At 38.0% G+C, this 26547-nt stretch overlaps 1 protein-coding gene across 2 annotated transcripts in view; it reads right to left on the bottom strand.

The window, feature by feature from the left end:
- Positions 1–26547, bottom strand: part of nkain2 (sodium/potassium transporting ATPase interacting 2) — a 127962-nt gene that overhangs the window by 77140 nt on the left and 24275 nt on the right. For both annotated transcript variants that reach the window (XM_057353187.1, XM_057353186.1), the window contains exons 2-3: positions 5140–5277; positions 1630–1710 (exon numbers count right to left, since the gene is read on the bottom strand). In XM_057353187.1, coding sequence (XP_057209170.1) covers positions 1630–1710; positions 5140–5277 — 219 coding nt within the window. The remainder of the gene's footprint in view (positions 1–1629; positions 1711–5139; positions 5278–26547) is intronic.

Raw genomic sequence — 26547 nt, 5'->3', positions numbered from 1 at the left:
CATGGTTCTGCCCCATCTTGTCTTGCTTTTCTTGACCTAGAGGCAGAATCGTGACAGAACCTCTTGTTTCATGTGGAGAGAGGCGATTTTTGCCCTGTTGGCCTTCCACTCTCCGGTGTCGGGTCTCTGTTCCCGCCCTTTCGTCTCCTTAATAGCTCGTTATTGGTTTCATGCCCCACACCTGTTCCCTCTTTATTTGTCCCCTTATTTAATGCCCCTGTGTCCTCTGTCTTGTGCTGGATTATTGTACTGTTGTGTGCGTGTCCTTTGTCTGGTGAGTTCCTGTCTTGTCAGTGTAGTTTAATGTAGTTTAGTTATTTTGTATTTAATTCAAATGTTTGTCTCTAGTTTAGTTTAGTTTAGTTTAGTTTAGTTTAGTGTAGTTAGTCCATGTTCTTGTTATCTGTCATGTTTATAGTCTGTTATTTTACCCCCTACGTGGGTCTTTGTTTTGTTAATTGTTTATTAAAAGTCTGTTTAACCCATTACCCGCTGTCTGCGTCTGGGTCCTCTGTACTTGGGTCCTTGTTCCCTCACCAATCATGACATATATAGTATATATATATATATATATATATATATATATGTCATAGTGTGACAGCAACAATGTAGAAAACAAACTGTTAATTATATTTAACTTTGTATTATTAATATTTTTATAAAATAAAATGGAACAAGAGAGATATATTGTTATTGTTTGTTTTTTTTTCTACATTTTTGTGGTCTATTTCTCAACTACCCATATAATATTCTCACATATACTGTATATCATGTAAATAAATTTGCACAAATCAAAATTAAAACAGTCTTATTTGCTAATGTGGAATCATAAGTGTTTTCATGATAAAAATGTTATACATATACAGTGCTTCATTAATCTTGCAATTAATTTTCATGGCTGGTTTGTCATTTAATTGGGTATAATGTTTGACATTTTAATTACATGCTCGTTTTTTTATTCACATGAGCAGAAAATGAAATGAATTATTAGCTGAAATGAAAAACGACAGGTCGAGAAAACACAGGCAAAAATATCTTTACAGAGTTACATCCGCGTGAAATAATTACAGACGGCTCCCTGTGCTAAACTTGCCATCACAGTGCTAAGGTGTTGTGGTTGTTTTGCTTTGCAATGGTGAGGTTGTTCTGGATAGTTATTAGGTGGTGGCTCTACTGAATAAGGGTCAAGTCAAATCACTGGTTCCTTCAATATAAATCTACAGCATCTTTTTCACCCGTTTCATTTTCTTCTGGATAAAAAAAGCAGGTTGCTTTAAAAAAGAAAAGCACTCCTACAGTCAACAAACCGTGTGAAGCCAAAGCACAAACAGCCTATAATGAAGTTTAATATTTAAAATCAAATTCTTAACCCGAGCTATAAGTACCAGAGGCCATCATAGTGTAAATCTCTCTGGATGGTATTTCAGACCCAGTTATAACATCTGACAAAAGTACATCTTTCCCAGTCGCACAACTAATGGTATGTTAATTAAAATATGACTTATTTATTAAAACGCAGCTTTTAAAATGTCAAAACAACACAGAAATGGCATTTCTAGAGCTTAGACTCATAATAAGGCCAAGCCGAGGAATTATGCACTGCAAAGCTAGTACAAAATCAGGCATTACCTTTAAAAGGTCACCCACTTCCAGATAGAAGCAGATGATAAAGACGTTCCAGGTCATCCACAGCACCAACCACACGGCATACTGTAAAAGAGACGAGAAACGGGTGTTTGAAAGACTCACAGCAACCAACAAACACACATTTGCATATGGGTGATTAATTGGCCCGCTAAAGCGCAAGTGGGAGATTTTCTCTGTAATTAATTCTTGATGTGTTTCTTTAAACATTCAGCCTGCACAGATCGCAAATCTGCCAGAGGAGCAGAGCGGGGAGATGCTGTATTTGACTTTGAAAGCAGGAGCCCTGTGTGGGAGTTTGTGAAGGTGGCTCGCACCCTGGATCATGAGCTACCGCTTATCGAAACAGCGGGATGTTATTAAAAAACAACGAGACAAACGCAGCTGAGCCAGCGCAGAGGGCATTTCTGAAAAACAAGTAAATTTTGGTTAAATAAACGCAGGTCTCGTTGTGTTATTCGCATCATTAGGGAATGCAGCAAACCGACGTTGTTAAATGAATTTGTTGAAAGACGAGGACGTTGTTTTCGTTTACAGGCATTAGCGGAAGCACGTTTATAGCGATTAAAATGTGAGAACTCTGGGGTCTGTTAGGGAGGCCGTGATCTTTGGATAAAACAACACCTATTTGGATGCAATTCAGCGAATGAGGAGAAATGCAAAATCAATCCAAATTATATGATGGAAAAACATGATCCTTAGCGCCTGAAAATGAGCGGTTAATGACACGCGTATTTGAGTAGCTCTCTAAAAGTACCACTAGTAGATCGATCAATGTGGACTCTGATAAAAAGCTTTGATAAAAACGTGGATATGCTTTCGCCTTACTTTACAGATGTACAACAATCCTGAGGAAGCAAAGTGCCATCTCAGCATTAGGGTTTTCCCAAAGCAAAATCATATTCCACCTGTTTCCACTTAAACAACCGCGTGCATCTGACACTGACGAGGCTTTCAGAAACTTGATGGCGCGCACCCTGTGGTCTTCACTGCACATGCGCATTGACGCAGCTTTGGCCGTTATTTCCGCGTATAAAACAGTCAGAGGTGCAGTGTATATCTGGCTTTATATTATTATTTTAGATAAATGTAGGTTTGACAAGCTTTTTGAAACTTTGGTGATTTCGAATGGCTCCTGCGGTGCTTTGATGTCATACGCTGACCAGTTTGCGCAGTGCCTTGACTCCGTGCGCTTGCCATTTATTTTCTTGTGCACCTTGCACGCGTGCCTGTTAGAACTGTTGGACGTGTGGGATGGATGCATGTCATTAATGTAGGTGTGCTAACATGCATGAAATCCTGTTTTAATCAAGCCTTATTTTACCATTACCATTTTACCAGGTTTTTCCAGTTCATACCTATTATTTTATTATGTTGCAACAATTTGTTATTTGCCAACTTGTATGCTACTGTGTTTGCTCGGTGATTCTAAAGTCAAAGGTTAACTTCTATGCCGTCTAGGTTTTCCATCATGGAAGTCTGGGCTGCAATTTACTAAATATAAAAAAATCCATAAACAATATGTAATATTATAAGTTAATGAGTTAATTTAAAGCTAAATTACATTTTCACAAGGCTTCCTTGAGAAAGCGCAAAATTCGGCAAATTAGTGTGCATAGTGTGAATCTTTTGCCCAAATGCTCATTTCTGCACATAATCTGTATTATAGTCACATAAATCAAATATACAAATTGTGCTTTTAAAATCCCCGTGAACCGGAAGTTGTGATCGTTTTTACTTCTGTATTTTGCCGCATTTCAGAGCAAAATGGAATTTTGAATGAGAAAAATAGTGGGCGTGGCTTGCTTTTTTTCACTGTGTTCTTATTGGATGTATAAAAACAGCCGTTGCGTTTTGAAATGGAACTGGTTTCAGACTGACAGTTGAAGGGGAGGAGTTTAACATACGTCATTTAAGATGGATAGTCACTACAGGACAGAAGTGCATTTTTGAGATTTTAACTGAAGATTATTAGTGCACATGAATTCTAAAAAGAGAATGACCCACATTGATAAGCTATTTACAACAAACGCTGCAATATTTCATGAAAAAATAGGAATTGGAATTTTTAATTTCACTGGGACTTTAAATGTTTATCATAAACACAAACTTACTGTACATTAAACTGACGTAAAGTCAAGCAGTTTTTACTTTGTAATTAGAACAAGTCATTTCTTCAAGTTCACCTATTCAGATTCTTTTACATTTTTGTACTGTCGATCTGAATTTTGAGGAGATCCCTTCTCCCTGTCCTCTTCTGAGAAAACACCCTTGCTGTTCATCTGAAACCACTGTGCAAACAATCCTGGATGGTGTCTTGAGAGTCTTGCATAAGAATGATTTGCTGCTGAATCTGTAGCTCACTAGAAATGATTTCAGACTGAGTTTGACATTACAGCAACGGTTTATTTACCCTGACCTTAAACAACAGTGGAGATCAACCTCGGCGTTTGTCAGTTGCGGGGTAGCTGTTTCTTATTTACAGATATGCATTTTTATATTTGTGCCTCAGGCTGGGGCCAAAGATCACCGCATCACGCCTGTCTTCCAACTAAAGCGTGGTTGACATCCCCTGACTGCTGTATAAGAGGAAGGACCCCTCAAGGTCTGGGGGTGGAAGGGAGTCTAGACAGAGCCATTGCTTTCAATTAAGTTTCATAATCCTGCTTGATATCTCTAACACACTTTCTGATTGGATCCATGGGGAGGAGGTTATGAAGGTATTTTAGAGAAGGCAGTGTGGCCTAACCCTTTTCTAAGGAACTCGTGCTTGAAAGCACTAGACCATTGAGGTTTGAAGATGGGGGGGATTTTTGCCATCTTGTAACCTGACATGATGTCAGGACATTAGATACAGAAGATGTGGCCATGTAGTGGAACCTCATTTGGCTCCTTGCCAACCACTGGAACGTGCCAAGATGAATTAGAATAAAATCTGTCCTGACAGCATCCCCAAAACGGATATAAGCAAGAGTAATGTTTGAATATGAGCAATTTATCTCTGTAGGACACTGTCTCTGCTTTTCTCTGGCTGCCCACTGCCATATTGAGTGCTGTTTATTCCAGTGGGGGACACGCTAATGACTTGGTCCGAGTCACATTTAGGGCAGTGACCTGTTCCAATAGTATTGATACTATATATCTTTGTTTGACTGTTCACTTGGCCAGGGGTTTTAAGTGACAACAAAATAACAAACATAAAAATGTACTTTTAAAAAAAAATTTACACTTACAGTTTAGGGGCAACTGTTGTTTTCAGAATATTAGTCAAAACATCACTGATGAACTGATACACAATTGTCAATCGTGTGTAAAACTGCTGTTCTTATGTTTGGGAAAAGTGATCTGTGAATTATCGCATGACATTGTATCCCGTCCTGCAATTTTATCAACAACAACAAACATGAAATATTATTTTAGGAACACTGGTATTTACAACATGCTTATCTTTATGTTGATAAAACGTTCAAACACTTTTCAGGCTTTTCAACTCACCCCGGTCACATATCGTGGCCTAAACTGTACCGTCCCAAAGAGGCCGAGAATCACCGTGATGATGTGGATGAAGTTTGTGAGTATTGGAGCCCACTGGTATCCGAGGAAATCAAATATCTGTCGTTCCAAGATGCTGATCTAGAGACAAAACAAAAAAAGAAAACAAAGAAATAAGAACTACACACTGACAAGCATTTATTTGCGTTGTACAGATTTGTACAGATTAGATTTTTACTTATCCGCTGCACTGTATTCCATTAGCTTATGAGAACACTAATGATGTCATATGAAAGGCAGTGTGAGACGGCGGTCTGTCAGGCCACATGTAAAGGCGCACGCGTCCAGCGGGCAGCCAGAGGAATACCCCTGTCATACAAGCGATTCATTAGAACTGAGGCATGGGGCTCTCTGGAGTAAAACCCCCACCCTTCCGCGAACCAGCGATGACTTGGAAATGAAAGCTGGCAAGTCCAGCCTCGCAGCTCTGCGTGCTCCAGGCCAGCCTCATTCGCTGATTGGACATGACACTCGTGTCAATACCACAAGCCACGGTACTTCCAAAGCAGAGCGGGATGGAGGTCACGATTTTATCCCCGAAGGAGCAACAAACAGCCAGCCTCATAAAGCTAATGCTAATGGCAACCGAACCTCCAGCTGCATTCACACGAGGACCGGCATTTAACATCCCCAAACCTCAAGGTCTTCTCTAGAAATGAAACAAAAATACACGCCGGTTGAATCAACCCTTTTGTGATGTAACAGATTAAGCGTTCCCATAGCTCATTTGATAGCAGTGCAAAGGTCACGGGTTAGATTCCAGGGAAACACATTCAATACTGAGACAAAATGATATTAGTCAGTTCGGATAAAAGCATCTGCTAAATGCATAAACGTAAAGTTCAAAGTGTCTTGATGAAGGTTACAACCAACCGATGAACACATGAATGCTATCGAGACCTCAAAAGCGTCATTTAACAAACATCTACTCAAGTGAACATCAATAGAGATGCTTCAGAGGGTTCAATAGCAGCATGAATATCAAATGGCCGAGACGTAGGCAGAGACTGCTATATTCACAGTTCTACTGAGAAAACAATGCCAGGTAATAACCTATGTGTTATTGAGCGATGCTTCTGCTGGAAATTTATGACCAGCACACAATGTTCCAGAGTCTATTAATCTGTGGATCCTGTCCGGTTCTGCCCAGTGCTGACCAGCCTGTGACCCGCTCCGCATGCGTCTCCCCAAGGGGCGTGTCTTCTTTTGTCTGGGCGTTTCGTTTGAGCTTGTGTTAGCGTACATCTGGCGACCATGTCTGCTGTGAACTGTAATGAATATAATGCTCTCAATTATAATGAAAGGTATCATGAAAGGAGAGACTGACACCAAGATGCGCAGGATTTTTGTATGAAGCATTTCTCCTTTTATTGTGAATTTCTATCTATTGTCATTTTTGTCACAGTTTGGTCACAATTGCTTTATTATTACCATCTTTTTTGTTCGATTCGCCGCGCGCTTAAAGTTTCTGTGACCAAGAGATGTTCTGGGGCCGTTTCAATAAGGAGGTTCAACCAACACCGACACACGACGGTGGCCACCACAGTACAAAAAGATGTCGTTCTCATGTTGACGCAGGGAAGAGATTTTGCGGGCATTAGAAAGACTGTAGAACGAGCGATGTCTTATTTATTACATAAAATAAACATTCTGTGGATTTTAGGTATAAAAAGCAGAATAAAAGTCAGGCAGGAGCTAGGACCTGCGTTAATATTATAAAGACTTTCCAGCAGAGACAAGTTACTAAGGCTTTTAGCAGAGATGCTCACAGATATCTATGGAGATAGTTTCCAGCAGAGAGACGTTGGAGAGAAAGATCATCCCACGATCCGTTTCACCATGATACCGCAGCGGAGAGGAAGAGGAAACACGCGTTGTAGAGTTGTTTGTCCGTTTAGGGCTGCTGTACAAAACATGGCGGCGAATTCAATGTATGTAGGGCCGCTCTGTATGTAGATATAAACAGCATATTCAAAGGTATTACAAATAATGGTTCATTACGTAAGGTTTTTATACACCTCTGAAGAAATAGTTTTGTATATTATATTGCATTTCTGTCAATAGATCCTCCTAAAAACCCCGTAAAGCTCCGGTTTTGACTGAAGATTTGGCGCAATATGAATTATTCGTTGGACTTTACCTAACTGATGAATAGGCTAAGAATGTCAAAATGTTTTAAGTTGTTATTTATGTAGAGTTGAATTTAAAATGGGTTTCCATCTAAATTATAAGCTTAGGCGTATAAAATCTCTATTTCTTAGAAACGATAAATGTGCTTTATACGATTTGCTCGTGGGTTCAGGCTTCGTTTTAGGAACTGAAGATCTGGAGCAATGTAATTGTTCGTTTTACTATTTCGTTTATTCTTAAATGTATTCTTGAAGCTGTTATGTTATGGCTTAAAAAGGCATAGGCCCTATGTGTAATATTTTTATTAGGCCTCTGTTTAATATGTTAGTATGTTCAGGAATGTTTTTTTCTCTATAACTGATATTCTGGAGCAAAACAAATTATTTTGGATTTTAAACTATGGTTGTTGTTGTTGTTAATGTTATCATTTTATCACTTCACTTTTTTTCACTTTCACTTTTCACTCACTTTATTTGCTAATGGTACACTGAATAAAAAAATAATAATAATAGTGAAGTGAACATTTAAGTTAAAATGTTTTATACTTTCTTCCGTATATGCTCCGCTGTAAAGTAAGTAATAGACATGATGAATTGTTCGTTGTGAATTTGAAAAATATTTTAAGTTATAATTTGCTTATGAAAAAAATATCTTTGGTGTCAGGCATGTGCGTTTCGGTGGTTGGGGCCTGAGGGGTGGGGTTTGGGTTCGGGACGTGGTGATGTGCCGACTCCGACGAGCACCCACTGTCGAAAAAAGAAATCGGCGCATATGGTTTCTATTGTATACCTCATCTGTAAGTTGCTTTGGATAATAGCATCTGCTAAATGACTAAATGTAAATGCACAATAAAACACGATTTTTTAGAAATCTGTTTTTGCAATTGAACTAGTGTAGTGTAGTGTAATATATATTTAATTTGTTCACTCTAACATCAAATGATAAATGCACACCTCAATTGACTCAAACTAAGAACATTTAGCCAAGAATCTTCACATCTCTCTGATGCACCTTAGATTAGATTTTCTATTTATGCATTTGTCAGATGCTTTTATTCAAAGCGACTTAAGGTGTATTCAAGCTACACATTTCTTGGGGATCAAACACACGACCTCTGCCCTGCATGCATTGCTCTACCACTTGATCTCTAAGAACACTTCAATTCAGTATTGTGCTTGAATAAAACCGGTATCCACCTGTTTGCCTTCAGCCTTCAATGATACCAAATAAGCTTGTTTTTCTGTTTATTTTCACTCTCCTCAATAATGCTTTAAACACAAGGCTAAAAACGAATGTATTACCATCTGTTTCCTTAATAGCTTGTTCTCCATTAGCCAAAAAAACCCCAGTGTGGATGGCTTAACACGAGCCAGTGTGTGATATTACCACTCCCTTCTCCATAATACCTTTATTATCAAAAGCTCTTCCTGCCCGATGAGACACGCATCACACCCTATTCCCAGAAGCACTGTTAGCTCGTAGCACAGAAGCACAGAAGAAGAAGAATAACGATTGATTGACCCGACTCAAGTCTTGTGGAAAAAACTAAAGCCACCACTGAAATCAGCTAATACACCATGAAGCCAGGGGTTGAAGCGAACCCATATGCCGCAAAACACAACCTGCACTGTGTGCAAATGCTTAGCAAAATGCAAATGTGGCTTAATTATGCTACATTATGCTCCGGTGTGAAAGATGCTGTGTTGACAACACTATTAAAACTCCAATTTGCAGTTTTTTCCAACGGGCTATTGTGGACACCGGGGCTTATTGACAGAATTCCCAATGGAAAAAAAGAGATCAGACACCCTAGCATTATCATAGGCTTAAGGGTTTTATAGAAAGCTGCGGGCCGTTGTTTGAGGCTGGGACCCTGGATCATCATTAATGTGGCCCCTGGGCCCCCGTTTTATAGACAGTGGCGTAAATAGCATTTTGGGGCAGCCTAAAGTGAGCTCAAAGTGACACATTTATCAAGTATTTTTTTATACACGAGTAATTAGATCCATAAATACGAGAGAAAAATCCATTAATGGGCCGAACAGTGGATACAGATTTAATTGGAATGGTCTTAAAAAATGAAGTGCCTCAAAATAATTGACCAAACGCTGACAATGTGGGACAGCAAAGCACACAGTAAAAATTCGGATATGCCGGTATATCAGAGTATTATCCAAAAGTTTCTAATAAAACACCATAGTTTTACAATCTGATTTAAAAACTGCATTTAAAGCCATGGTAAAATAGACATTTGACCAATAGTTCGACATGTTATTACAATTTAGATTTCTTATCTTGGCAGATGCTGTAGTTCAACACAATTACATTGCATTCAAAACATTCATTATATCAGCATGTGTCTTCAATTGGAATTGAACCTATGACCTCAGCGTTGCTAGCACCCTGCTCCACCAGCTACGGGTACATTGCTTCAAGCCATCAAAATGGCAAACAGCTCGTTTATTTAATTAACCATTGCCTCCTTATGCTTTTTAATTGCTGTCTACCATATCATACAGCAGAAGAGCTGCTTACTGAGATTATTAGTATAAGTTTAATTATTTATTGAACATTGGCAAAGTTTACCATATTGCTGTTGTTGCCATTTAACATAAGCATCAAGCTAATCAAGGCCATTTACTGCTCTGATTTTACGATGTTTAAAGGCCTGTTCACACCTAGGACGATAACTTTAGTTATAAAGCTATCTATAAAGTTTTAAGTCATCCAAAATTCAAGAGAATAGTGCAATTATTTGTCATTCCATTCGAATTTGAAGTTCTCACTTAAAGGTGCTGTGTGTCATTTTTTGGAGGATCTATTGACAGAAATGCAATATACTATATGTCTTCAGAGATGTAAAAAGACCTTACATAATGAAGTGTTATGTTCTTATTACCTTAGAATGAGCTATTTCTATCTACATACACAGCGGGTCCCCTTACATGGAATTCGCCAAGTTGTTTCGACAGTAGCCCTAAACGGACAAACTGTTCTACAGAGCGCGTTTCATAAATACGTTATCTCCTTCGGCAAAGAAGCAAAAACGTGATGACATCTTAGTCCTGTGTCAGCCACTGTAGTGCTTCGAAAGGGAGGGGTGGAGTGAGCCGTTGGTTGCAATTTGCAACCTCACCTCTAGATGCCGCTAAATGTTGTAAACTGGACCTTTAAATTGTGAAACTGAAGCGCACAAGCTTAGTATAACAATGTCATTGTCAATTGTAGTGTATGCTAATATAATTATCATTAGAGTTATCTTTAAAGTTATCGTTCTTGGTGCGAACAGGCCTTTTTTACTTGTTTTTACTAACAACACCCATAACCATGGTAAATTTATACCGCAGGTTAGCAGGACATAAAGCAAAACCATCACTAAATGGATGCTGAGGTCCGCGCAAACGTTTCTCGTAATGTTATTTTCCCTTCCTTATGTGCACATAATGTCTTCTTATGATTATTACTTGGCAGCCGAAGCAGTAGAAACATCCATTAGCGATTGCCCGCCATGCCACACACGCTGCTTTTCAGTCCCTGATTGAGATTAAAGTTTACTCTCCCTGTGACAAAGCCAAATCTCATTCTCCGAACCCTTCGCTTTCCTTTAGCCCGTCTCTCTCGCTCGCTCAATCTCGCTTTCTCACAGGCCTCTTCCCATTTATATAAGTCTTGCGGCACGAGGGGACACGAGCCGCCTTTAATCAGAGAGACAAAAGCTAATCAATCAGCCGGGGCAGGTTGAATAGAGAGCTTCACATTCAGACCCAGAGCCAGGACGAGCTGTAGCGTTCCCAGCGTTAGCGCCGCAAAGCATTAACTACAGAATGAGCTCAGGCTAATGAAGGAGGCTCCCATGCCCGGCGCATCTTGGCCTGCCTCCATTGTCCGCCGGTAATCCAATTCCATCTGCTGCTTCCGTCAGTGATTTTAATGGTGCTCTGCAGAGATGAGACTGCAAATACAACCAAGAGACCGCAGAATTGAGCGGGTATTTAAACTATGACACATTAAATCCGAGCATGCCGCACGCACGGGGGTTCTGAGGTGAGGAGGGATTTAAAGAGTGTGTAAACTGTTAATGTGGGCACGAATGACAGTCATGTGTATTGTGAATGTCTGTAGGCTTCCCATTAACACTGGGTACAAAAGCTCAGTTTGTCTGCTTCCATGCAAACTTAGAAGTTTCAGCCAGAACAATGCACAATTCTTTCCAAGACCACTTTTCTGAATGCATTCATGCAGCTACATTAAAAAACGTGACTTATTTACTGATGAGTTCTTATTAATTGCTGATTCAATATGAATATGTAAAATGTTTTAGAATTCAATTATAATCTATATTTAAAATACCGAATAGAAAGGAATAAATATCCGGAAGCAATCAAAGAGCATATATAAAAGCACACATGTCGGTTTGAAATGGTTAAAACGAGAAATCTAAAACACATAATGACACATTCAAGGACCCCTGTTGTTCTTGTGTGGTGGACACTGGGTATGTTCATGTCCAAACATTTTAGTGGGCGGACTAATAGAGCATTTGTAAGATTGTGTGCATATCAAAGCTGATAACAGACAATGAAGAACAATGAATCGTAGATCAAGCGAGAAGGCGATGGTTTATAATGATTACATTAGAAGGAGAGAGGAAGGAAGGAAGAAAGAAACAAATCTGTATAAATATCTTTGTTCTGATGAACACAGAGAAAGATATTCGGAAGAATGCTGTAACCAAACAGTTCTTGGCCAACATTGACTACCATAGGAAAATTTGCAATGGTTGTCAAAGTGCATTCTTCAAAATATCTTCTTTTGTGTTCAACAGAACAAAGAAACTTAAAGCAATTTTTCCTTCTATGGTAGTCAATGGTGGCCAAGAATTTACAATAACTAAAGAACTTAGAAAGAGTTTAAATGTACATTTCAAAGTTCTCATTAAGTTCATTTAGGGTTCACAAAAAAATATCCTAGCTAAACTGTATTTAAGACAATTATTAGAACGCCACATTTGCTTCCTCATAAAGAAAATAAAGGAATCTGTTTGTTGACCAATGGCAGACATGGGAAAGTGATATTACACACATCACATTTAATGTGTCTTATTAAAGCTCTAATGAACAACATTAAAAACACCAAACCTTCCTTACAAAGACCCGACACACAGCAGCCATTCAAATATGATGTTGACCAAAATATGAAACGGATCTAACCCATATTCTTATTCATGCTTAGGAAACACACACTATCTTAAAACTGTCATCTTTGCTCATACTGTAATCCATCTCAGGAATAATAAAAATAAACTCCTGAATTCAAGAGCCTCATTATTTGTACTCTGGCCTGAGAAACAAGTCCACAGCGTGCTCAGTAAGCCTGTCAACCAATGTAATGAATGCCAACATTTATACTCATCCAGTAAGCGAGTACCAAAAATGCATGAGGTTATTTACATACAGAGAACTGTCAGAAGGATTTTATGGCAGCGTTCATTACCGCGCTGAACGCTTGGCGTACTGACAATTCTCAGCATCCAACGCTGAATGACGCATGTTGGACATCTGAAAACTGCATGTGTTATTTGTAATAGATTATGTTGATGACTTCTAGCGTCAGCCACGGCGTGTAATATTCATAATGTATACTGTATATGGCATAAATGCTTATTTGCTCGCTACTGTTATGCACTAAAGTATGTTGTTTATATCTTACATTATTTAGCAATATTTTAGCATTTAGATACAATGCTTTGAAGTCATGTCTGAATTATCATGTTTACACATACATATATATATATATATATATATACTGTATATATATATATATATATATATATATACACAGTATATACTGTATATACACATTATAGTACAGACAGAATGTGAATTTCTTTTCCAAGTCTTTAGGATAAATATTACATTTTTCTCACCCGTATTTGAGAGCCTCGTTAATACCGAGCTTTTGTTTGCCACCTAGAGGTTTTCAAGGAACCAGGTGGGGATTATTAATTTGGTTAGCACGGATGGCTCAGGGGGAGGGAGGAGAGAGCGGCTGAATAAAATTCATCAAGATACAGCCCAGTGTTAATGATGATAATCTATTTTAATATTCTTTTGCATTTAAATGAGGCTGGCGAAAGAGATGTTGCCCGAGGGCCAAAAAAGATGATCAAGACTGATCTGGGAACAGACCCAGCTGTGAACTCAAATGTCAACTGAGTTGGGTGAAAGATGCCAGCATGTGGAGAAGGCCCACTGTGATAGCTGCCACAACTGCTTTATTAACAAATATGTAAAATATGAGCTAGTGAGGATACAGTAGGAACTCTAGAGATGCATGAAAATTCATTGTAAATGTCAAACATCCTTCAGCACTTCAGCATTGGAACTATATTAAAACATATATCTGACATCAAGCCTGCAACAGGTGATGGATTATAAATGAAAAACTAGATTAAAAGGACAGTACTTTTTATCACTTACTCTCACGTCATTCTAAACCTATCTGACTTTCTTTCATCCGTGAAACACAAGAAGGGATGTGGGTATACTAAGTAAGTATATATTCTTAATATCATTTTATACTGTACTTTAGTATTCATTATGCATATATATTGTCAAGCTTTTGGCAAAATGAATAATTCACAGACTAGTAACACTTCACCCGAAGACGACAATTTTCTTATCGGTTATTCATCCTGATGTTATGATTTTCACTTTTGTGGAACAAAAAAGGAGACCCATGCTGGTTCTTTCCACAGAGTGAAAGTAAACGGAGACAGATGCTTTCAAAAAATGACAACAGCACCATAGAAATATCATAAAAGTGGTCCATGTCTTCTTATGTTCCATCTAGCACGCACATAAGATGGGACAAATTTAATATTTTTGAATGCCAATTTTTGCCTCTCTCTCCATTCACTTCCATTGTTTGAAAAAGAATTTAATCATTTTTTCCATTCTGTTTCCCACTGAAGAAACATAATCAGATAAAAAACACATGTGAGTGATAAGACTTTAGTTTCTCATTTTGCGATGAAAGTGAGAAACTAAAGACAAATGTATCATTTTTGGTCAGCTATTCATTTAAATTATTTGTCCATGTTACGGTGACCTTCATAGCCTGCCGGTCATTTTTTACCCCTAAATCCTAAAGTTCTGGATTCTCAGATTTTCTAGTTGGTTGACCTTAAACTGTCATCGTTATTTTCGGACCTCATAATTACTTAATGCTTTATTTATTTCATTTTACAGTGGGAGCGTTTCAGAATGTGCCATTTTCCATTGAAGCGAATCTGTCAGAGAACTGCTGCTAAATAACAGTATGACCAAGTCTCGTGAATGGCACTTTCTAGTGTATTATACATACATGTTTGTGTCTGTTTAAAAAGCCAAAAGCGCCTGCTTCCAGAAACAGATGAAATCCGCTGACAGAATTTAATAGAAAAGGGAGATCAGAAAGCCCTGTCACGCGGAGGTTTAGCGATCATGAAGTCACAGTATAACAAACAGCTGACCCTGCCGAGTTTCACGCCTTGATTCGCTTTGTGAGGAGCACAAAAATAATGCATTATAACAGATACTGAACAAAAGGTTATCTACAGAAGTGATACGCTCCATGTCTCTTTCAAACTCCATGGCTGTGTTCTCTTCCCTTCCAGAAACAAATGGCCGAATGTACAACAAAGGCAGGGGTTTTCAAACTTTACGATGCGAGGGACCCCCAAATATGATGAATCTTTTGTGAGGACCCCCTTCTTAATACATATTCCTCTTAGTATTTTTTGTATTAAGAAACATTTAGGCTATGAAAAATCAGTAAAAAGTTTGATATTTTAAAGACAACATGTTAAATAATTGGCTAAAATAAGAACAATGTTGGATGTATAAATCTGAACAGAATTCAGATGTATTTGTACTATTGCAATTTTTCTTTCTTTGCAAAGACTACCAGTTTGAAAACCTCTGAACTACGGCAACCTAAAAATAGATGATATGTCATTACAAACAAAATGCCAGTCCAAGTAGCATCTGCAAACAAGCTAATTCACTTTTTTTTGCTAATGCATTCAGCCAAAATGGTTAAAAGGTTCTTTTTAGATGTATAAAGTCACTTACCCTCAAGTACACACAGGTGCTCTAGCAGAATAAACACAGGTGTGGTTTATCATATCACTGGTATTTGACAACCAAAGTGTCCAAATACTTCAGTGTTCCTCAAAATTAAATATATTTTAAATGTTTTTATATGCTTGTGCTATCTTTCAATACTTTACATTTGTTATACACTGCAATGCTATTCATACGTTATTTTCTTACTATATCCTACTGTAAGTTTCAAAATATATTTTTCGGGTGTCACTGTATTTGTGCATTGTTCTCCGCCCTGATATGGCTATTTCTAAAGGTAAACTACTGATTTTGAGGTTGAGTCAAGGTGTTGAGTGTGGTGTAGCAAAAGTTTTGAATATTCATCAGACTCTGCCACACTTATGGAAATCTCCCTGTTAAGTCAAGCATTCAACATCCAGGGTATCACTAAGGTCGAGCCGCCACAAGCCCACATGCTCTCCGGTGACAGGCCCCCTCGGGGGAAGAGCAGGTGTTGATCGAGATGGTCGGTTCTATTTAGTAGACATGGGGGACAAACCATCTTCACAAAGAGAGAGACCACCACAAATCACCTCACACTCACTTGTGCCTGAAAAATCATAAATGAGATATGAGATTGTTTTATCTCTATTGTTTTCTATAGACTGCAATGATACTGAATGAAGAACAAATGGAGCATTGTTGTCTCAATCTTTGATAAGCTATTTTTAGACCTTAACTATATGTCAACCCTGTCTCATTTATGTCTGTTCTTATTTCTCCCAAGGAATCTTATTTTAAACATCTGAGGCATTTAAATGAAACATAAATGCAAACTTCATGTGATATGAAAGAGCATCCTCAAATGTTCCTCTGGGCAAAATAAGTATTATTTCACTTAACAATCCAACGCTTCCTTACGATGCAGGTATTATTGACTAAAATAGCAACAGCAGAGATACCTGATAGCTTGCTTATTCACTGCCATCTTATTCCCAGAATGATTAAATTCAGTTTACATCAATGATAAAAAATGAGTCATCCTGTTCTTCCAGATCCTTACATAAACATATGTGAGGCTGTGCAAAAAAGACCCGGTGTATCCATTGTTGTGGCATCTGGATGTCGAGAAGCACGTCCCTTCTCGAAGATTCATTTGCGGATTGAAAAAAGTCTCAAGCTTATTGCTTTGATCCTAACACAACATACGACAATACAGGCCACAAAGAGGCATGGGTGGTTTAAGAGACAAGAAAAAGAAACATACGGTGCGTCTACTCAAGCCCTAAGTTGGTTCTTTTACAGTAGGTAGGCTACTTTTGAAGAGGGATCTGGCAACCCATTAATCAACTGTAAGGCTCTAAACATGCATTTAGGACATGAAATGTCTTGTTTTGACGTTTTTCCTATTGAGACTGTTGGCAGGTAACATATTGAAGGTGTTTTTTTAAATAGGCTATAGCTTGTTGCCCATGGGCAACATGTATGTATTACTGCTTCTACTTGAATTAGAACGAAGGCACATCTGCAAAACTGTTTGTCGACATCATGAATCGCCTCTTTGGTCATTTTCATTTTCAAAAGCATTGGACTGGACAAAATGTGAATCCTGCATGCCAAAATTATCAATATTTTTGGATCATTCTTCTAGAAAAGCAGCTGTGTTTTAAAATGTGTATACTGTATGTGTTAGTCAACTTTTACACGGTACACTCTTAAAAAAGGTGCTTCAAAAGGTTCTTCGATGCCATAGAAGAACCTTTTGGTTCCATAAAGAAACCTTTATCGTCTGAAGAACCTTTCTGATGGTTCTTCAGATTTAAAAAAAAGTAAGAAAGAAACGGTTCTTTAAAGAACCTTTGACTGAATGGTTCTTTGTGGTACCAAAAATGGTTCTTCTATGGCATCGCTGTGAGGAACATTTTAAGCACCTTTATTTTTTAAGAGTGTACAGTACACAGTCACAAAGCTAAAAGACGTGGACTTAAAGCTCCAAAAATCTTTAACAACAATTACTCAAAGAAATCCAGTAGATATTTCAAACATTGTTCGGATACTTCTACTTCAATTCACAAGATCGAACGAGAAACCCCAGAGACTATAGCTTTGACTGAAAGTGACATAGATGGTGCACACAAAGGTCAACACTGATCCGATATCAAACTAAAAAACGTCCTTTGTCATAAAGGAGAGGAGATTATTGGAGCTCATCTCTGATCCGTGTTTACGCCTGGGATTTAGGGCCAACTTTTCGGATGATTTCTTGACCTTTCCTAAGAGAGAATGAAAAAAACCTTCACCTGCACGGATTAAAAGAAACAAGCAAAGTGGCTTTTGTCTTTAATTACAAAAACCTTTCGCACAAAAGTGCTTTGGGGCTCTGAGAGGTGAGTCTGAAAATTGTGAAGAGAAATATTGTGCCCCTGAGCCCCGGCAAAGTCTCGCTATTGTTTCGACTTTGGTAAAGTTAACAGCCCATTCCTAGGTCAAATATATTCTGGGTGGATGCTGTTATCGAAACTTCCTGACACTTAATGATATCACTCCATTGGGAACAGAATTGATCGTCTGAGCCGTCCACAAGTCCACAGAAAGGAGTCGCGGAATGGTTGATTCATCAATCAATTATCTGACCCTGTCATTGATCACATGGACCATTAGGGCCTCTTGAACAGCATCACTCAACACACAAGACAATGTTTGAGAAAAACACATTGACTGACCGCTATCTGTAGCCTGCACAAACAGCACAAGCCTATATCAGTACACAGCTAATTTTCGTCTAAATTCAATCAAAAAGGTGGTCGAAAATAAGATTAAGACACCCAGTATTTGTTTCCTCAGCGCCCAAGTAATTTTCTTTAGGTATGAGGACAGGACCTGAGTAAGGTGGCGTAAGGTAACATACGGTAGCGTAAAGAGAGCCACGGGCATCTCAACCCACGGCAAAGTGATTGAGATAAAAGTCAGCTCGGGTTGCATTTTACCTACAGCGGTGCGCCAAAGTTGCCAATCATCGTTCACATGCTAATGGTTGTATAATTCCACCCGGTCATTTTGCATGCAAACGTATTCCATTTCCCTTTTGGTGTCAGTGCATTGTTTGCGAGATGACTATCTCATATTAACTATTCACTTAGCCCTTGACCTTCACCTGATATAAATGCACCTGATACAATAGAGACTTCATAATAAAGTTTCAATTTCAACAGTCTCACTATTTGGCATTAAATAACATAAAAAGTGGATAAGCCTGGTTTCAGTGGTTAAGTTTTGATCTGTGGTTTATTATAATTAGTATATACTTTATGTATAGTGTTCAGAAGTCATGAACTCTAAATTAGAAGAATATAGTCACTGTCCTTCCGAAACATCGAATGTCCACTGTTTTTCAGGGAATGGAAAAAAAACGGTACTTTTTAAACGATTATATACTGTGTTTTCAAAATTAGCACTTTTGAATCCTTTTTATTGGTTAAATATGAATATAAATCACGAAATATGGAGATATGAGGTTTCAGAAGGACAGCAGCGATATATATAAAATAAAGTACAACTGTGCCATTACATTTTTTTTTCATTACAAAAGTAATGTTTCATTAAAAATAAACAATAATAAAGATACTGTAAAAATATATATTTATAGTTTTTATTTAATGTAAAAAAAAAAATATTCCCATAGTTTGTGTTATTCCATAATTTTGACACATACTCAAACAAAACATTTAATATATATGTTGTTTAAATAAGCATTTGAATATGATATATTAAAGCAGATTATATAATATGTCATGTAATATGTAAACTCATAAAAATAGCTATATTCTAATTATATTGAATAATAATTCTTTATTCTAAAAAAATATTTATAAATATTAGTCTGCAAATATTAATGAAGAATGACGACCCTACAGTTTTGAATGGTTGTGTACCCGCACAACAGCCAACAAAACACACACACACACACACACACACACCCACACACACACACACACACACACACACACACACACACACACACACACACACACGCACACACACACACACACACACACACACACTTCCCATCCGATACTACTGAAAACATAACTCAGTTATACATACTGATCATAACACCAAATCAAGCTCTTGAGTAAAGTGTGTAGCCCCACTTGCCGAGCAAAGTTGAGTTAGCGCTGCTGTGATTTCACCCTCCGCATGTCACAGTGTCAGATACTTCAGCCCACCATGATGAGCAGATTGATGAATGTGATCACAGCACATTAGTTTATGAGATTAAATGCATTGCACAGGTCTCCGGCTTCTGCCCGCTCTGTTTCCATCCAACCCTAATCATCTAAAAAGCTTTCGCTTTGCCATCTCAAAAAAAAACCTTCCTGGGAAAATACGCTCCGATTTCTATACACAAAGCCTCACTGGCATTTAAATGCAAAAACCTAATATGAAACAACTGTATTATAAAGGCTGGCATTTTCCCTGATCTTTCATCCGTTCACCTCCGTCTGAGCAGGCAAAACTATCAGCTAATGAAGCTAACAGATTTGATTGGAATCAATAATCTCAGGCGGTGGCGTAATCTTCTAATAAGACACTTGAGGGGAAAATGGCAGTCCTCGAATTGATTTCCGTCCTTAATTCTCTCATGCAGCGCTTCAAACTGAGAGCCAAGTGAGGACAGTTTGAAAGTGAGATACAGGCTCGAGGACACGCTGGACTGTTTGTGTCTGAACACAAAACACGAAAAATTGAAATATTCTTGGTTTCAACTCTTCAAACTCTAGCATGCTCAGACTACCATGATTAAGGCTCCAGATCCACTGGGCGCTTTTACGCGGCTGAAAACGCCAAGTGTTGGCTAAAAACGGGGGGCGGGGGGCGGGGGTTAAGCGGAGGCGCATTGGTTACTATACGCTGAACGTAAAAAACGCTTAGAACCGGTGTTGTACTAAAATTCGACTCCCTGTGAGATTACGACTCCCCTACTTCTGATTGGTTCATTCACTTAGGATGCTGCTTTGTGATTGGTCCCTATCTCTAAATCCCGCCCCCACACCTAATCCTAACCCTAACCTTCGCAGGGGAAAACAGGGGAGTCGTAATCTCACGGGGAGTAGGATTTTGATACAACACCGACTCTGAGCCTACGGAAAAGAACGTCAGCTGCAGCTGTTCTCAAATTGGAAACATTTGAAAAAACACGCCGTATGCTGGCAGAAACGCCTCGGTGGACACAGCCCATAAGAGCAAAGGTAAGAGTACAAATGTGTTTCTCTTAGACAGCAATGAAATTAAATAAAAACTAATGAAAACTTTTGCTTAAGTGTCCTGCATCTCAGATATTAAAATCTTACATATATCTAAATTAGAGTTTCAGAAAAGATCTCAATTATAACTAAGCTCAAAAAAGACTGCCAATCACGTCGATGTTTTCAATATGGACTTTTTAATATTCACACCCTAAAAAAATGCAGGGTTATTTTCAACACAGCGTTGGATCAAAAATGGATGAACCTGGGGTCAAAAAGCGACAATGGGTTAAACTAAACAACCCAGCGTTTTAGGTTTAAACGATCCAGCAAAGGCTAATTTTGGCTAACTTAAATCGACAATGTTTATATTTGAACAACAATAAATTAAAACAACCCAACATGTGTTCATTTATAACCCAACAGTTGGGTTTGTCCTTTTTGACCCAACGCTGGGTTGAAAATAACCCAGCATTTTTGAGAGTGTATAGTTTTACAGCGACTTTCACTTTTATCTAATAGAATACAGTCTCCTTCTGATAAACATGTTTTATGTCCTACAGAAGAGAGAAGGTCATATTAGTACAATATGGTGTTTAATAAATGACAAAATGGTCATAAGTCAGTGAAAACTGTTCTTTCAAGAATCAAGAATATAAGCTAATATACACTTATGTAATTATCAGATTTAAACTGAAAATGTAATGAATGTGAGCTATAAACTCTGCATCTTTTGCTTTTATAGTTCCTGCTGCTGGTCCAGATGGTGAGGATCATATCTCCAAAACTAAAACTGACAATCACCGTTATACACACATATTTACTCTCAATAAGCAGCATTCAAACAGCATTGGAGGAACGGCATCAGACGAATGCTTCCTCTGCTGTGATGTACTTCTATTGGCAGGTATAAAGATGGAATCACCCATGAGGAAAATGTATCTTCAAAAAAATGTAAATCACCTCACCTGCTATTCCATTACAGGAGAGAAAAACTGAAAGATGAATATCAGCAATCAATACGGCCTGGCATGGGGCTCTATAAACCAATGTCATTCCTGTAATGCAGTACATTTCAGCCCTGTAACATTTCAAAAACGAATATGTCTGTCTTGTACTGTCATTTAAAAAGAAACGGAGCTATTTTCAAGCTCACTTTAAGCTTTTTGTTCTCATTTAAACTTCACATAAACTTTTAATAGTTTAAACTTGGCAAGAAATTGACAAGAAGCTTAAGAAATAAATGCAAGGTCCACTCAAAAAAAAAATCTGTCATATTTTTTCACCCTCGAGTCGTTCAAAATTTGAATATAACTATTTCTTTTGTGGAACATGAAAGAAGATATTTTGAGAAATGTCTGAGTGTTTAAGTGTTTCGTTTGGAAGTCAATGGGACCCAATGTTGGTTGGTTACAAACATTCTTTAAAGTATCTCCTTTAGTGTATCATAGCGGTGTGGAATAACATGAAAATTATTAAATGATTTTTATTTTTGGCTGAACTGTCCCTTTAAGAGCTGTAGTTATCCATTGAGGGATCAAGGGGTTAAATATACGTTTTTTTATAATATAAATAATAATTAACACTTCTTTTGTACTTTCTGTATAACAGTGACTTTTACTTTGAAATCTACTCAGCAAAGGAAACAAAATGTACACTATTGTAATTATACAAAACATGATTATATAAAAACTATGGTAAAAACTTCTCCAGATACAAAATACGAACATATTAAAAAAACTTGCCTGGTATCCTGCATTATGTTAAAGGGGTCATATGGCGCGAATTAGGGCTGTGTGATTTTCCCAAAAAAGCATATCACGATCTTCATAACAAAGAATCTCGATTCCACGATCTGACTTGAAATGTCTCAAACAGTGAAGACAGTTAAATGCACCTGGACTAAACTCTCAGGGCAACTCTGGACCTGATGTTCATGTGTTTATGTCCTCATACAGTGGGACACATATATAAATCCACGAGCGTCACGTGTGTAGCACGTTGACCTGTGCAACACATTCACTCATACGTGCAGAACCGGCAGATGACAGATTTAAATAGCAGGATTCCATGCATGTATTAGACACGTAAAATTGCAAAAATGTAAGTGTCGGAACAAAAGATGCATTCTATCTAAAAGCAAATGCTCACCCAGACCTGCCTGAAACGCCTCGTGTAACCACACCCCCACAAATCTACAGTTCGTGGCACTGGCGGATCTAGGGGTGGGGCCAGAGGGGCACTGGCCCCAGTTGAAATCTTATTGGCCCCTGAAGTGCCCCTGTCCTCTCAGGGCCTCTGCAGCCTACACTTGATATGCGTTTTGGTCGATCGGATCACAAGTGGACGACGTTAAATACAGGTGTAAACGGGGTGAGAAACGTTTTGAGCTTGTCGACTTTCTACCACTTCCAGAAGAAGTCGAAAACGCATTCGGCCGGATTGTGTTTGTGGTGTTACGTTAGACGCTCATGTGGTGGAAGGTATTTGAGAAGCCACAAAATACTTTACCGGCCTAAAAGGTTGGTTTAAAGACAAAAAACGTACAAAGCACAATGTTTTCTCACCATTCCAGACTTCTAACACACACTTACAGTGTTCGGCGCGGCCTCGCGGCTGTCAAAGCAGAAATAAAAATGTTTTTTCAGTATGTTCATCTCCGGTCGCGTTCATATGTTAACTGCATGCGATTATTTCGTCCACTAGATCTAACAATTTCTGCATACAGCTGCTTAATAGTGCTTATGTTTATGATGGTTGCTGTCACTTAAGTTCTCTTTGTCTAACGTTAGAAAGCTAGTCAGCTCACGCGAGTGCCCGATAGCCTGTGTGAAAGACGCTCGAGACAGTTGACAGATTTGTGACTTGCTCGATCAGGCCGCGCCTCAGACCTCTCTCTTGCTAACAGACCTCCCTTTCTTTCTATGTCTTCTTGTGCTTGAAGGGACAAATACATACAGAACTATGTCAAAAATACCCGACTTGACGAGAATCCTGGAAAACAGTCAGTTGTGGTTTTTATATTTAACACAGTGAAGAATATGCATTCTGTTATCTGAAAATATTATTTTGCATTTTGATTATTGCATTTGATTATATCTGTATCTGAAACCATTAAGCCTAAAAACCTAAAGCAATGCGCGAATACAAGATAACATGATGGGTCAAAAACAACGATAAGAACAATTATTTTATATTTTGTGGCCGGGCCAGTTAAAATGTTGGCAGAGCAAGTAAAAATTTGAATCACTGCCTGGGCCAGTCAAAAAATCGTTGAGCCCTGCAGCTACAACAATACACTAGTTTATTAGCTAGTTTACCTTATTTGTTTAGCAGCTAGATTAAATGTAGGATACACATATTAGTTAACAGTTGCATAGTTCAGGGAAGTAAAATAGTTCAGGGATGGATAATAGTGTCTGACACTTAAAACCCTTTAGTATTTGGTCATACCAAAAGTGCGTTTATAAGTATATAAAACTGTTGTGCTGTGTTGTGTTGGCTTGCTTACTGACCTATACTCATCTCTGTTTATCATTAATAAGCCTGAATCATTCCCTAACTCATCTCCAGTGTTTTGTTCAGAAATCTGGTAGTACCAGCAGAAATTGAAAAAGAACTGCGCTCTTTACTTGCCCCCCCTCTGTAAATTGTGGCCCCAATGTTGCCCCTGCTTTAAAAAAATCCTAGATCCGCCACTGGTTCGTAGTATGATTTGACTAAGACCGCCCAAATGTATACGCAAGTAAGGTGGGCGTACCTGTCAGTACAATTGCTTTGGAACCTGATGTTCCAAATATGGTAAGAGGCGTTACACTTCCGACACACGCTTGCAGTATTCGACCAATCACTACGCACTGGTTAACTGGCCAATCATAGCACACCTCGCTTTTCAGAGCGATGAGATTTCAGAGAGGCGGGGCAAAGAGGAGATACAAACATGCAAGGTATGTGGAAAATACAGCGTTTTTGAACCTTAAATCGTGTATACACATTGCATTATATCTAAAACAAACTTTAATATTAGTTTTAGCCGTGTCATATGACCCCTTTAAATATTTAAACATTCTTTTTTCCTTTTCTCTAGGGCAATCATGAGTCAACATCAACTCAATCAATAAAAGCTGTATAAATAAACTGCTTCAATAATGGCCACGCTTCATGCATGCGTCATCATGCTATACTAACATAAAATATCGGCACATCAGCATGTGGCTTTATCAAAGTCACTTTGCAGAATGCTACTGGACGCAGTATTACAGAGAGAGAGGAGAGGACGTGAAGGCCAGAACCGTGTCCAGCACAATTAATTACTGTCAAGCGTGCATTAAACACGTCTCAAACACAACCTTGACCGCACACGGCCAGCTGCTCTTCCAAACACAGTGTGTGTCTGAGGCTTCAAGCAGAGAGAGAAGGCACGTGTGGGTCCAGATCTAAAGCGCAGAGGAGAGCCGCAAGACGCGACAGACGTCATTAATAACACGGGGTCTGCATCAATAGGGGTTTTATCAAAAGCTGCTTTTTGACCCCCGTCTGATCTTGAGGAGCCGCGTTCTCGTTAATCATATAAGAGTAAAGACTTGGCGACTGGAGGTCATGCTCCTCAGAGAAATGTTGAGTGTAATGTAACACCAAGGCTCATTAGAAACTCAAACGATGAGAAAAACGAGATTTGCGAATGACAAATACACCTGATCACTGCGTAACGGCTCGGTATTTTACAATGTTCAAACAGACAAGTTGCAAGAGGAAATATATAGGCAACATGGACCAGTGTTACACCCTCTTTCCTGCACTTAAAAAAATGTTGGGTTATTTCAATCCAGCATTGGGTAAAAAATTAACAAACCCAACCCTTGGGTTAAATTACCCCCAAAAAAGTATATTTGTCTTAGAATATCTGATTGAAAAAACCCATAGGTTCAATTATAGCCCAACGCTGGGTTGAAATGACCCCCCCCAAAAAAAATGTTTTGAGTTGTCTTGCGTGACAATGGGTCTCATTCGCTAATAATTGCAAAATCATATAAATCTACTATAATCTAAATCTACTATAATCTACTAAAACTATAAATCTGCATGGAACTATGATAATTATGTTGTGACTAAAGAAACAACTTTACAAAGGTGTAATCATTTGCATGTTAATTTTGCATTTACATTTGGCAGGTGCGTTTCTCCAAAGCAACCTAAAATGCATTCAAAGTATACATTTTTATCAGCTTGTGTGTTCCCAAGGAAACTTTTCTGCTTCTAAAACAATGCTTTTTTTTAACAGTACTGCAGGTTACCCATCTATTCTGTGCTTTTATTGGATGCTTTAACTTAATTATGAAGTATAAATCACCAGTTATTAAAAATATTTTTAAAGTAAAAATGTGTTATCATTTTTAATGTTTTGTAATGAAAGAAAAACATATAATTATATTGTGGCACAATATATACTGATATATTTGTCTTGAAGACTTTAGAAATAATAACAAACATTACAGTTTACCTCATTCCTTGTTTCTAAAGTTCACAGGTTTGTGCTTGTGGAAAAATTTGGCTTCAGGTTATTATAGTTTACTAAAATTAAACTAAAACACTGTTAATTGAAATAAAAACTAAGATAAAATTTATTGGCCAAAAATATTCATTGATAAACTTCATTTAAATGAAAATTATAAATGTTGCCTCAGCATTGAACTAAAGTTTAAACTTAGGCACCAAAATTATTAACTTAAAAATTAAACTAAAAACTTGAAATAAACTAAATTTATAGACCACTTCGCCAGATGTAAACACTGGTCCAGAAGCACAGTTTCAATTATTATTATAATTTTTAATCTTATGTACATAATTAAATCTTAAAGATTTTCGTTTAACATTTTGTTTTTCAGTTA

This window comes from Triplophysa rosa, linkage group LG15 (genome assembly GCF_024868665.1).
Source record: "Triplophysa rosa linkage group LG15, Trosa_1v2, whole genome shotgun sequence".
Taxonomy (NCBI): Eukaryota; Metazoa; Chordata; class Actinopteri; order Cypriniformes; family Nemacheilidae; genus Triplophysa; species Triplophysa rosa.
This window is presented reverse-complemented; position numbering and strand designations above follow the sequence as displayed.